The sequence below is a fragment of the Salvelinus alpinus genome, chromosome 31 (genome assembly GCF_045679555.1).
Source record: "Salvelinus alpinus chromosome 31, SLU_Salpinus.1, whole genome shotgun sequence".
Lineage (NCBI taxonomy): Eukaryota > Metazoa > Chordata > Actinopteri > Salmoniformes > Salmonidae > Salvelinus > Salvelinus alpinus.
The window spans coordinates 32,602,904-32,617,438 of record NC_092116.1 but is presented as its reverse complement, the minus strand read 5'-3'; the positions used below and the strand labels follow the sequence as shown (position 1 = coordinate 32,617,438).

Genomic DNA, 14,535 nt, shown 5'->3' with positions numbered 1-14,535 from the left:
TCTCTCTCTCACTCTCTCCCTCTTTCTCTCTCTCTCTTTCTCTGTCTCTCTCTCTCTCTCTTTCTCTCTCTCTCTCTCTGTCTCTCTCTCTCTTTCTCTGTCTCTCTCTCTCTTTCTCTCTCTGTCTCTCTCTCTCTGTCTCTCTGTCTCTCTGTCTCTCTCTCTTTCTCTCTCTCTCTTTCTCTATCCCTCTGTCTCTGTCTGTCTCTCTCTCTTTAACTTCACTGTGCTCTATATATCATTTCACTGTGCTCTGTATATAATTTACAGCTGGTTGGAGTAGCAGTGGGGACTGTCTGTCTCACCTGTCAACTGAGAACGTGTGTGTTCTGACAGATGTGTGTTTAATGATTGACGGGAAATGTTCTGATTCCTGTAAAAACTGAGATGAGGTCTGTGTCCTTCTGGTAAAAGCTGTAATGACTGGGTTAGGGGAAGCAGTACGTGTTCACCCTGGTTGTCTCACTTTCTATCCTTCATCATCTCTCTCTCTCTCTCTCCTTTCGCCTCCCTCTCTCTCTCTCTCCCTCTCTCTCTCTCTCCTTTCGCCTCCCTCTCTCTCTCTCTCTCTCTCTCTCTCCTTTCGCCTCTCTCTCTCTCTCTCTCCCTCTCTCTCTCTCTCCTTTCCCCTCCCTCTCACGCTCTCGCTCTCTCTCTCTTTTCACCTCCCTCTCTCTCTTCCCCCCCCCCTCTCCCCCCTCTCCCTCTCTCTCTTTTCCCCTCCCTTTCTCTCTCCCCCTCTCTCTCTTTTCCCATCTCTCCATCTCTCTCTTTTCCCCTCCCTCTCCCTCTTTTCCCCTCCCTCTCTCTGTCCCCCTCTCTCGCTCTCTCCCCCCTCTCCCTCTCTCTCTTTTCCCCTCCCCCCTCTCTCTCCCCCTCTCTCTCTGCCCCCTCTCTCCCTCTCTCTCTTTTCCCATCTCTCTCTCTCTCTCTCTGACATTACTGTCAGGCTTAGAGGGTGTCATCGCTGTTTCTGTTGACTCCGCACTTTACACACACTCCAGCTGTTTTATTGGATTGCAGGTGTCCTCTGTCAAAGAAGTGGGGCAAAGAGAGTGAGAGAGAGAACAAGTGAGAGGGAGGGAGGGAGGGAGGGAGGGAGGGAGGGAGAAAAGAGGGATGGATGGAGGGAGGTAAAGGGAGCGGAGGGAGGGAGGGAGGGAGGGAGGGAGGGAGGGAGAAAAGAGGGATGGAGGGAGGGAGGTAGAGGGAGGGAGGGAGGGAGGGAGGGAGGGAGGAAATAGGGATGGATGGAGGTAGAGGGAGGGAGGTAGAGGGAGCGGAGGGAGGGAGGGAGAAAAGAGGGATGGATGGAGGGAGGTAGAGGGAGTGGAGGGAGGGAGGGAGGGAGGGAGGGAGTGTGAGAGAGAGAGAGAGAGAGAGAGAGAGAGAGAGAGAGAGAGAGAGAGAGAGAGAGAGAGAGAGAGAGAGAGAGAGAGAGAGAGAGAGAGAGAGAGAGAGAGAGAGAGAGAGAGAGAGAGAGAGAGAGAGAGAGAGAGAGAGAGGAGGGATGGATGGAGGATGGGTGTCCTTGGGGTGACAGGAGCGATCACCACATTTACACACACTATAGAGAGAGAAAGAGGCGGGTGGAGGGATGGTGAGGAGGAGTGGAGTTTGGGAGGGAGGGAATGATACAGTTAGGAGAGAAAGAGCAAAGTGGAGTGATGCAAGGGAATCTCTCTCTCTCTCTCTATTTCTCTCTCTCTCTCTCTCTCTCTCTCTCTCTCTCTCTCTCTCTCTCTCTCTCTCTCTCTCTCTCTATTTCTCTCTCTCTATTTCTCTCTCTCGGTCTCTCTCTCTCTCTCTCTCTCTCTCTCTCTCTCTCTCTCTCTCTCTCTATTTCTCTCTGTCTCTCTCTCTATTTCTCTCTCTCTCTCTCTCTCGCTCTCTCTATTTCTCTCTCTCTCTCTCTGTCTCTCTCTCTCGTCTCTCTCTTCTCTCTCTCTCTCTCCCTCCCTCTCTCTCTCTCTCTCTCTCCCTCCCTCTCTCTCTCTCTCTCTCTCCCTCCTTCTCTCTCTCCTCTCTCCCTCCCTCTCCCTCCCTCTCCCTCTCCTCTCGCTCTCTCTCTCTCTCTCTCTCTCTCTCATAGTTAATGTTCTGTGTCTAACGGGGGTTAGTTGACTCAACCAGTCAGCTGTTTAATCGACATCAGGAATGTGTTGTACAAACTTCATCAACTCTCTTGCATTCTCTCTCTCTCGCACACACGGTAACCATGGTAACCACACGGTAACAGTAACCACACGGTAACGGTAACCCACACGGTAACCCACACGGTAACCCACACAGTAACCACATTGCCCAGTATTACAGACAATCAGTGGTTCATGATTTAATATTTAATCAAACAAGGTTAAATATTGAGGAGTGTTTTTCTCCCTGCTCTGCACCTGTCTGGAGGAGGGAGAGAGGGAGGGAGAGAGGGAGGGAGGGAGGGAGAGAGGGAGAGAGAGAGGGAGGGAGAGAGAGAGGGAGATAGAGAGGGAGAGAGAGAGAGGGAGGGAGGGAGATGGATAGAGAGGGAGAGAGAGAGAGGGAGGGAGGGAGATGGATAGAGAGAGAGGGAGGGAGGGAGGGAGGGAGAGGGAGAGAGAGAGAGGGAGGGAGGGAGGGAGGGAGGGAGGGAGGGAGGGAGGGAGGGAGGGAGGGAGGGAAAAGAAGGATAGATGTTTATTTTTCTCTTCGCTTCTGTTCCGTTGAACACTCTTTTGATTGGCCCGATGAATGACCTCATTGTTTGTGTGTGCTGCGGGTTTATCACACATCTCTGTCTAGTGTCCCTAGATTGTCCAGCAAGCAAGCATGAGAGAGAAAGAATTCAACATACCAATTAGGATCTGGCTACAAATACTTGAATCAGTTATAGAACCCATTGCCCTTTATGGTTGTGAGGTCTGGGGTCCACTCACCAACCAAGAATTCTCAAAATGGGACAAACACAAAAATTGAGACTCTGCATGCAGAACAGAATTCTGCATAAATATCCTCCGTGTACAACGTAAAACACCAAATAATGCAGGCCGATACCCGCTAATTACCAACATCCAGAAAAGAGACGTTAAATTCTACAACCACCTAAAAGAAAGCGATTTCCAAACCTTCCATAACAAAGAACAAAAAGCATTGTAAATACCACCCATGTTTATGTTTATTTATTTTCAATTTCATACTTTAACTATTTGCACGTGATATAACATTTGAAATGTCTTTATTCTTTTGGAACAGCAGATGTCACAAAGTGGTGCAGAAACCAGCCTTTAACCCCAAACAGCGAGCAATGCAGATATTGTTCCTGTGTGATATTAGAGATCTGTTGTTCCTGTGATATTAGAGATCTGTTGTTCCTGTGATATTAGAGATCTGTTGTTCCTGTGTGATATTAGAGATCTGTTGTTCCTGTGTGGTATTAGAGATCTGTTGTTCCTGTGTGATATTAGAGATCTGTTGTTCCTGTGTGATATTAGAGATCTGTTGTTCCTGTGTGGTATTAGAGATCTGTTGTTCCTGTGTGGTATTAGAGATCTGTTGTTCCTGTGTGGTATCAGAGATCTGTTGTTCCTGTGTGATATTAGAGATCTGTTGTTCCTGTGTGGTATTAGAGATCTGTAGTTCCTGTGTGGTATTAGAGATCTGTTGTTCCTGTGTGATATTAGAGATCTGTTGTTCCTGTGTGATATTAGAGATCTGTTGTTCCTGTGTGATATTAGAGATCTGTTGTTCCTGTGTGATATTAGAGATCTGTTGTTCCTGTGTGGTATTAGAGATCTGTAGTTCCTGTGTGATATTAGAGATCTGTTGTTCCTGTGTGATATTAGAGATCTGTTGTTCCTGTGTGATATTAGAGATCTGTTGTTCCTGTGTGGTATTAGAGATCTGTTGTTCCTGTTTGATATTAGAGATCTGTAGTTCCTGTGTGGTATTTGAGATCTGTTGTTCCTGTGTGGTATTAGAGATCTGTTGTTCCTGTGTGGTATTAGAGATCTGTTGTTCCTGTGATATTAGAGATCTGTTGTTCCTGTGATATTAGAGATCTGTTGTTCCTGTGTGGTATTAGAGATCTGTTGTTCCTGTGTGATATTTGAGATCTGTTGTTCCTGTGTGGTATCAGAGATCTTTTGTTCCTGTGTGGTATTAGAGATCTGTTGTTCCTGTGTGGTATTAGAGATCTTTTGTTCCTGTGTGGTATTAGAGATCTTTTGTTCCTGTGTGGTATTAGAGATCTTTTGTTCCTGTGTGGTATTAGAGATCTGTTGTTCCTGTGTGGTATTAGAGATCTGTTGTTCCTGTGTGGTATTAGAGATCTGTTGTTCCTGTGTGGTATTAGAGATCTGTTGTTCCTGTGTGGTATTAGAGATCTGTTGTTCCTGTGTGATATTAGAGATCTGTTGTTCCTGTGTGGTATTAGAGATCTTTTGTTCCTGTGTGGTATTAGAGATCTGTTGTTCCTGTGTGGTATTAGAGATCTGTTGGTCCCGTGTGATATTAGAGATCTGTTGTTCCTGTGGTATTAGAGATCTGTTGTTCCTGTGTGGTATTAGAGATCTGTTGTTCCTGTGATATTAGAGATCTGTTGTTCCTGTGTGGTATTAGAGATCTGTTGTTCCTGTGTGGTATTAGAGATCTGTTGTTCCTGTGTGGTATTAGAGATCTGTTGTTCCTGTGTGGTATTAGAGATCTGTTGTTCCTGTGTGGTATTAGAGATCTGTTGTTCCTGTGTGATATTAGAGATCTGTTGTTCCTGTGTGGTATTAGAGATCTGTTGTTCCTGTGTGATATTAGAGATCTGTTGTTCCTGTGTGATATTAGAGATCTGTTGTTCCTGTGTGGTATTAGAGATCTGTTGTTCCTGTGTGATATTAGAGATCTGTTGTTCCTGTGTAATATTAGAGATCTGTTGTTCCTGTGTGATATTAGAGATCTGTTGTTCCTGTGTGGTATTAGAGATCTGTTGTTCCTGTGATATTTGAGATCTGTTGTTCCTGTGATATTAGAGATCTGTTGTTCCTGTGTGATATTAGAGATCTGTTGTTCCTGTGTGATATTAGAGATCTGTTGTTCCTGTGTGATATTAGAGATCTGTTGTTCCTGTGTGGTATTAGAGATCTGTTGTTCCTGTGATATTAGAGATCTGTTGTTCCTGTGTGGTATTAGAGATCTGTTGTTCCTGTGTGATATTAGAGATCTGTTGTTCCTGTGTGATATTAGAGATCTGTTGTTCCTGTGTGGTATTAGAGATCTGTTGTTCCTGTGATATTAGAGATCTGTTGTTCCTGTGTGGTATTAGAGATCTGTTGTTCCTGTGTGGTATTAGAGATCTGTTGTTCCTGTGTGATATTAGAGATCTGTTGTTCCTATGTGATATTAGAGATCTGTTGTTCCTGTGTGATATTAGAGATCTGTTGTTCCTGTGTGATATTAGAGATCTGTTGTTCCTGTGTGATATTAGAGATCTGTTGTTCCTGTGTGATATTAGAGATCTGTTGTTCCTGTGTTGATTTGAGATCTGTTGTTCCTGTGTGATATTAGAGATCTGTTGTTCCTGTGTGGTATTAGAGATCTGTTGTTCCTGTGTGGTATTAGAGATCTGTTGTTCCTGTGTGGATTTGAGATCTGTTGTTCCTGTGTGGTATTAGAGATCTGTTGTTCCTGTGTGATATTAGAGATCTGTTGTTCCTGTGTGGTATTAGAGATCTGTTGTTCCTGTGTGATATTAGAGATCTGTTGTTCCTGTGTGATATTAGAGATCTGTTGTTCCTGTGTGATATTAGAGATCTGTTGTTCCTGTGTGGTATTAGAGATCTGTAGTTCCTGTGTGATATTAGAGATCTGTTGTTCCTGTGTGGTATTAGAGATCTGTTGTTCCTGTGTGATATTAGAGATCTGTTGTTCCTGTGTGATATTAGAGATCTGTTGTTCCTGTGTGGATTTGAGATCTGTTGTTCCTGTGTGGTATTAGAGATCTGTTGTTCCTGTGTGGTATTAGAGATCTGTTGTTCCTGTGTGATATTAGAGATCTGTTGTTCCTGTGTGGATTTGAGATCTGTTGTTCCTGTGTGGTATTAGAGATCTGTTGTTCCTGTGTGATATTAGAGATCTGTTGTTCCTGTGTGGTATTTGAGATATGTTGTTCCTGTGTGGTATTAGAGATCTGTTGTTCCTGTGTGGTATTAGAGATCTGTTGTTCCTGTGTGGATTTGAGATCTGTTGTTCCTGTGTGATATTAGAGATCTGTTGTTCCTGTTTGATATTAGAGATCTGTTGTTCCTGTGGTATTAGAGATCTGTTGTTCCTGTGTGATATTAGAGATCTGTTGTTCCTGTGGTATTAGAGATCTGTTGTTCCTGTGTGGTATTAGAGATCTGTTGTTCCTGTGTGATATTAGAGATCTGTTGTTCCTGTGTGATATTAGAGATCTGTTGTTCCTGTGTGGTATTTGAGATCTGTTGTTCCTGTGTGGTATTAGAGATCTGTTGTTCCTGTGTGGATTTGAGATCTGTTGTTCCTGTGTGATATTAGAGATCTGTTGTTCCTGTGTGATATTAGAGATCTGTTGTTCCTGTGTGGTATTAGAGATCTGTTGTTCCTGTGTGATATTAGAGATCTGTTGTTCCTGTGTGATATTAGAGATCTGTTGTTCCTGTGTGGTATTAGAGATCTGTTGTTCCTGTGTGATATTAGAGATCTGTTGTTCCTGTGTGATATTAGAGATCTGTTGTTCCTGTGTGATATTAGAGATCTGTTGTTCCTGTGTGATATTAGAGATCTGTTGTTCCTGTGTGATATTAGAGATCTGTTGTTCCTGTGTGATATTAGAGATCTGTTGTTCCTGTGTGATATTAGAGATCTGTTGTTCCTGTGTGATATTAGAGATCTGTTGTTCCTGTGTGATATTAGAGATCTGTTGTTCCTGTGTGGTATTGGAGATCTGTTGTTCCTGTGTGGTATTAGAGATCTGTTGTTCCTGTGTGATATTAGAGATCTGTTGTTCCTGTGTGGATTTGAGATCTGTTGTTCCTGTGTGGTATTTGAGATCTGTTGTTCCTGTGTGGTATTTGAGATCTGTTGTTCCTGTGTGGTATTAGAGATCTGTTGTTCCTGTGTGATATTAGAGATCTGTTGTTCCTGTGTGATATTTGAGATCTGTTGTTCCTGTGTGGTATTTGAGATCTGTTGTTCCTGTGTGGTATTAGAGATCTGTTGTTCCTGTGTGATATTAGAGATCTGTTGTTCCTGTGTGGTATTTGAGATCTGTTGTTCCTGTGTGGTATTTGAGATCTGTTGTTCCTGTGTGGTATTAGAGATCTGTTGTTCCTGTGTGGATTTGAGATCTGTTGTTCCTGTGTGGATTTGAGATCTGTTGTTCCTGTTTGATATTAGAGATCTGTTGTTCCTGTGGTATTAGAGATCTGTTGTTCCTGTGTGATATTAGAGATCTGTTGTTCCTGTGGTATTAGAGATCTGTTGTTCCTGTGTGGTATTAGAGATCTGTTGTTCCTGTGTGATATTAGAGATCTGTTGTTCCTGTGTGATATTAGAGATCTGTTGTTCCGGTGATATTAGAGATCTGTTGTTCCTGTGGTATTAGAGATCTGTTGTTCCTGTGTGATATTAGAGATCTGTTGTTCCTGTGGTATTAGAGATCTGTTGTTCCTGTGTGATATTAGAGATCTGTTGTTCCTGTGTGATATTAGAGATCTGTTGTTCCTGTGGTATTAGAGATCTGTTGTTCCTGTGTGATATTAGAGATCTGTTGTTCCTGTGGTATTAGAGATCTGTTGTTCCTGTGTGATATTAGAGATCTGTTGTTCCTGTTTGATATTAGAGATCTGTTGTTCCTGTGTGATATTAGAGATCTGTTGTTCCTGTGTGATATTAGAGATCTGTTGTTCCTGTGTGGTATCAGAGATCTGTTGTTCCTGTGTGATATTAGAGATATGTTGTTCCTGTGTGATATTAGAGATCTGTTGTTCCTGTGTGGTATTCGAGATCTGTTGTTCCTGTGATATTAGAGATCTGTTGTTCCTGTGTGGTATCAGAGATCTGTTGTTCCTGTGTGGTATCAGAGATCTGTTGTTCCTGTGTGATATTAGAGATCTGTTGTTCCTGTGTGGTATTAGAGATCTGTTGTTCCTGTGTGGTATTAGAGATCTGTTGTTCCTGTGTGGTATTAGAGATCTGTTGTTCCTGTGGTATTAGAGATCTGTTGTTCCTGTGTGGTATTAGAGATCTGTTGTTCCTGTGATATCAGAGATCTTTTGTTCCTGTTTGATATTAGAGATCTGTTGTTCCTGTGTGGTATTAGAGATCTGTTGTTCCTGTGTGGTATTAGAGATCTGTTGTTCCTGTGTGGTATTAGAGATCTGTTGTTCCTGTGTGATATTAGAGATCTGTTGTTCCTGTGTGGTATTAGAGATCTGTTGTTCCTGTGTGATATTAGAGATCTGTTGTTCCTGTGTGGTATTAGAGATCTGCTGTTCCTGTGTGATATTAGAGATCTGTTGTTCCTGTGTGGTATTAGAGATCTGTTGTTCCTGTGTGATATTAGAGATCTGTTGTTCCTGTGTGATATTAGAGATCTGTTGTTCCTGTGTGATATTAGAGATCTGTTGTTCCTGTGTGATATTAGGGCTCTTAATCTAACAGAAGGGATATTGACCCTCTGCCCTCCTCATCTCTCTCTCTCTCTCTTTCCTCTCTCTTTACAGCATATTGACTTTACCATGTAATGATAAACTACCCAGCTGTGTGTGTGTGTGCGTGCACATGCTTGTGTGTGTGTGTGTGTCTACCCTCTGTGCAAAATAAAATAATTTAATTAACTTTTACTTGGTACTCATCCCGGATCCGGGAGCACCCCCATCAGTAAAAAAGCTGACTAGCATAGCCTAGCATAGCGCCACAAGTAAATACTAGCATCTAAATATCATGAAATCACAAGTCCAAGACACCAGATGAAAGATACAGATCTTGTGAATCCAGCCATCATTTCTGATTTTTAAAATGTTTTACAGGGAAGACACAATATGTATTTCTATTAGCTAACCACGATAGCAAAAGACTCAACTTTTTTCTCTCCACCATTTTCTTACTGCATAGGTAGCGTTCACAAATTCGACCAAATAAAGATATAAATAGTCACTAACCAAGAAAAAACTTCATCAGATGACAGTCTGATAACATATTTATTGTATAGCATATGTTTTGTTCGAAAAATGTGCATATTTCAGGTATAAATCACAGTTCTACATTGCAGCTGCAATCTGAAATAGCATCGATGCAGCCAGAATAATTACAGAGACCAACGTCAAATACCGAAATACGCATCATAAAACATTTCTGAAAAATACACAGCGTACAGCAAATGAAAGACCAACATCTTGTGAATCCAGCCAATATTTCAGATTTTTTAAGTGTTTTACAGCGAAAACACAATATAGCATTATATTAGCTTACCACAATAACCAGAAACACAAGCAATTTACCAGCAGCAAAGGTTAGCGATCGTAACAATCCAGCAAAAGATATATAATTTTTGACTAACCTTGATAAACTTCATCAGATGACAGTCCTGTAACATCATATTACACAATGCATATAGGTTTTGTTCGAAAATGTGCATATTTAGCAGCACAAATCGTGGTTATACAATGTGATCAGTAGCAACATTTCAGGCATTCTGGCCGGTGCCATCTTGGAGAGGCACCTAATCTAATCGATAACTAATCGTAAACTTGACTAAAAAATACAGGTTGGACAGCAAATGAAAGATGCATTAGTTATTAATGCAACCGCTGTGTTAGATTTTTAAAATTAACGTTACTAGACATACAGTGTGCGTTACAGCCAGACCAGTGCCGAAATTAATGGCGGACAACTCATTTTACATTTTTCCACAGAAATACGGAATAACATCATAAATAGCTCTTACTTTTGGAAGAGCTTCCATCAGAATCTTGGGCAAGTTGTCCTTTGTCCAAAAGAATCGTTGCTCGGTTGTAAAACGTCCTCTTCAACTTTGGAAATAGCAGCAAACATTAGATATGTGGCACAGACATGCCCAAATCTTCAAAACGCAATACAAAGGAAATTCCGAAAATCGCAATATACTCACATAAACTGATATAACTCGGTTTAAAATAACTTCGTTATGATGTTTCTAACACCTATATCGAATAAAATCAGAGCCGGATATATCTAAGGCCTATAACTTGAGCTTTTGAGAATGCCATCCTGAGGTCCTTCTTTGCGTCATGACGAAGGTTGAAAAGAGTGCACCCCCCATGCCATGGGCTTTTATAAGGTCTCAGATCTGCCTAGAAACTCCATTCCAATTCTCATTGGTTACTGACATCCAGGGGAAGGCGCGTGCAGTTCATGTCGACCCATAGTATACATACAGAGTTTTAAACTGATCCTAGAACAGAGTCTACATTTTCAGATTTTGCAGTTACCTGTCACGAATTTCGCTGCCAAACGAGTTCTGTTTCACTCAGAGAAATAATTCAAACGGTTTTAGAAACTAGAGAGTGTTTTCTATCCAATAGTAATAATAATATGCATATTGTACGAGCAAGAATTGAGTACGAGGCAGTTTAATTTGGGAACGATAAATGGTAATGTTGAAACAGCACCCCCTATATTGAGAAAAGGTTATTAATAAAATAATTTTGTCAGAGCGACAAAACCAAGGGTCCCCGACTGATTATCGCAACATTTGAACACTATCAACAAAAGGAGCTGATCAAAATCAGGGGAAAGGAGCTTAATTGTTATGGATAGGGCGCAGCATTTTCACGTTTGGACGAAAAGCGTGCCCAGAGTAAACTGCCTGCTACTCAGTCCCAGTTGCTAATATATGCATTTTAGTAGTAGATTTAGATAGAAAACACTCTGAAGTTTCTAGAACTGTTTGAATGATGTCTGTGAGTATAACAGAACTCATATGGCAGGCAAGAATCTGAGAAAAAAATCCAACCAGGAAGTGGGAAATCTGAGGTTGGTTATTTTTCAACTCATTCCCTATTGAAGATACAGTAGGATATGGGTCATGTTGCACTTCCTAAGGCTTCCACTAGATGTCAACAGTCTTTAGAACCTTGTATGATGCTTCTACTGTGAAGTGGGTCCGAATGAGAGGGGAATGAGTCAGAGGTCTGCCAGAATGCCTTGCGCTCGTGACGCTCGTTCACGTGAGAGCGAGCTCTGTTCCATTGCTTTTCTGAAGACAGGAAGGAATTCTCCGGTTGGAACATTATTGAAGATTTATGTTAAAAACATCCTAAAGATTGATTCTATACTTCGTTTGACATGTTTCTACGGACTGTAACGGAACTTTTTGACTTTTCGTCTGAACTTTTGCCTGGACCTGCCCGCGCGTCGTGAGTTTAGATTGTGTACTGAACAACAAGGAGGAATTTTGACATCTCAGTAAAAGTATTTATCTTCAACACGCAATCTGTAGATTCTATTCCATTAGGTAGATTGAAATTGTATGTTAAACATCATAGCATAGTTGAAAGATATGTGTTGCGTAGAAACACGACGTGGGTGGCCAGCAGAGATAGATGGGATGGGCTGAGGGAAGCTGAGGGTTGGGATGTGGAATTGGAGACAAGTGGGAGTAGAGTTGCTGTGAGAGAATGATGGTCAAAAGATAAAAGTAAAAAAATAAAAAGTCTAAATAAAACATAATAAAAAGTTCATTTGAATGACACTAAGTGGCAGTGTTTTTACAACTAATGCCGGTTTGCCTGAGGCTGATGCCGTGCAGGTGTTTGTACACATGCATATACACACACTCTCATTCAAATAAACACATACAAGAATACACACATACATGTAATAGTGCAAGACATGCACACAAACATATACAGTTAGCATTGCTGTTATGATTTTAGTTGTCCTTGATGTCCTTTGTATTAAATGTATTATTTTGTTTAAAAAAAAAATTGGCATTGTTGTTTGCTGTTTTCTTCTGTCTTTTCCTTTTATCACTATAGTTGATTCTCTCGGTTGTTGGTGCATTGGGGGGTTCTTTGGGGAAATTGAATTAATTGTATTTTTTATTTTTATTTTTATACTTGGAGGGGGGACTGTGGGAAGGGTCTTGAATGGTTGAGGGACAGCTAGTGGGGAACTGTGGTGAGATCTTGAATGGTTGAGGGACAGCTAGGTGGGGAACTGTGGTAAGATCTTGAATGGTTGAGGGACAGCTAGTGGGGAACTGTGGTGGGATCTTGAATGGTTGAGGGACAGCTAGTGGGGAACTGTGGTGAGATCTTGGAGGGTTGAGGGACAGCTAGTGGGGAACTGTGGTGAGATCTTGAATGGTTGAGGGACAGCTAGGTGGGGAACTGTGGTAAGATCTTGAATGGTTGAGGGACAGCTAGTGGGGAACTGTGGTGGGATCTTGAATGGTTGAGGGACAGCTAGTGGGGAACTGTGGGGGGATCTTGGAGGGTTGAGGGACAGCTAGTGGGGAACTGTGGGGGGATCTTGGAGGGTTGAGGGACAGCTAGTGGGGAACTGTGGGGGGATCTTGGAGGGTTGAGGGACAGCTAGTGGGGAACTGTGGTGGGGTCTTGGAGGGTTGAGGGACAGCTAGTGGGGAACTGTGGTGAGATCTTGAATGGTTGAGGGACAGCTAGTGGGGAACTGTGGTGAGATCTTGGAGGGTTGAGGGACAGCTAGTGGGGAACTGTGGTGAGATCTTGGAGGGTTGAGGGACAGCTAGTGGGGAACTGTGGTGAGATCTTGGAGGGTTGAGGGACAGCTAGTGGGGAACTGTGGTGAGATCTTGGAGGGTTGAGGGACAGCTAGTGGGGAACTGTGGTGAGATCTTGGAGGGTTGAGGGACAGCTAGTGGGGAACTGTGGTGGGATCTTGGAGGGTTGAGGGACAGCTAGTGGGGAACTGTGGTGGGATCTTGAATGGTTGAGTGACAGCTAGTGGGGAACTGTGGGAGGGGTCTTGAATGGTTGAGGGACAGCTAGTGGGGAACTGTGGTGGGATCTTGAATGGTTGAGGGACAGCTAGTGGGGAACTGTGGTGAGATCTTGGAGGGTTCGGCGTCACGTTTTTTGGCCCGGTGGTAGATTTGTCAACGTGCCCTTGAGCAGGGCATTGACCCTGGATGCTTCTGTGTAAATACATTTTTTTTTTTTTTTACATTTTTTATTCCGCTCTCTCTCTGTTTGCCTGCTGCAGTCATTACTGTAGAATGAAGAGATGGAAACGCAGAGGTCTCCGTGGGGGGAACAGATGGTTCTCCAAAGTCAGAGAGAGAGAGTCTCCTCTCATTCTTTTGTGTGTGTACTGTCTTTACAGCCGTTACCTCAAATTCTCTCCCCCCCCTCCCCCCCTCTCCCCCGTCGCTCAGCTCTCGTCCGGGCCGCCCTCCGAAGCTCTCTGTCGGGGGAGGGATTCGGGAAAGCTCCAGGCTTCTCCACCCTGGGGTTCACAGCATGCTGTCACCTGGAATGTTCTCTCACGCAGGTAAGATACTGTGTGTGTGTGTGTGTGTGTGTGTGTGTGTGTGTGTGTGTGTGTGTGTGTGTGTGTGTGTGTGTGTGTGTGTGTGTGTGTGTGTGTGTGTGTGTGTGTGTGTGTGTGTGTGTGTCTCTGTGTGTGTCTCTGTGTGTGTCTGTGTGTGTCTGTGGTAATGCTTTCCATGTTCAGCAGGACATAGAACATGATGCAACATCTTTCTGCCCCGTCATCATTAGTATGCATAGTGTCATGCTTAGACCCATATGTCACTACTGTAGGTTTTATTTATCACACAGAGAGGGATGAAGAGGGAGGGGTGGAGAGAGAGGGAGGGAGGGGTGGAGAGAGAGGGAGGGGTGGAGAGAGAGGGAGGGAGGGAGGGGTGGAGAGAGAGGGGTGGAGAGAGAGGGAGGGAGGGGTGGAGAGAGAGGGAGGGAGGGGTGGAGAGAGAGGGAGGGGTGGAGAGAGAGGGAGGGAGGGAGGGGTGGAGAGAGAGGGGTGGAGAGAGAGGGAGGGAGGGGTGGAGAGAGAGGGGTGGAGAGAGAGGGAGGGAGGGGTGGAGAGAGAGGGAGGGGTGGAGAGAGAGGGAGGGAGGGGTGGAGAGAGAGGGAGGGGTGGAGAGAGAGGGAGGGGTGGAGAGAGAGGGAGGGAGGGAGGGGTGGAGAGAGAGGGGTGGAGAGAGAGGGAGGGAGGGGTGGAGAGAGAGGGAGGGAGGGGTGGAGAGAGAGGGGTGGAGAGAGAGGGAGGGAGGGGTGGAGAGAGAGGGAGGGAGGGGTGGAGAGAGAGGGAGGGGTGGAGAGAGAGGGAGGGAGGGGTGGAGAGAAAGGGAGGGGTGGAGAGAGAGGGAGGGAGGGGTGGAGAGAGAGGGAGGGGTGGAGAGAGAGGGAGGGAGGGAGGGGTGGAGAGAGAGGGGTGGAGAGAGAGGGAGGGAGGGGTGGAGAGAGAGGGGTGGAGAGAGAGGGAGGGAGGGGTGGAGAGAGAGGGAGGGAGGGGTGGAGGGGTGGGGAGAGAGGGAGGGGTGGAGAGAGAGGGAGGGGTGGAGAG

At 44.2% G+C, this 14,535-nt stretch overlaps 1 protein-coding gene across 3 annotated transcripts in view; it reads left to right on the top strand.

The window, feature by feature from the left end:
* The window catches only part of LOC139561347 (dachshund homolog 2-like), a 79,395-nt gene that overhangs the window by 29,969 nt on the left and 34,891 nt on the right, over positions 1-14,535 (top strand). For all 3 annotated transcript variants that reach the window (XM_071378373.1, XM_071378374.1, XM_071378372.1), the window contains exon 2: positions 13,382-13,497. In XM_071378373.1, the coding sequence (XP_071234474.1) occupies positions 13,382-13,497 (116 nt within the window). The remainder of the gene's footprint in view (positions 1-13,381; positions 13,498-14,535) is intronic.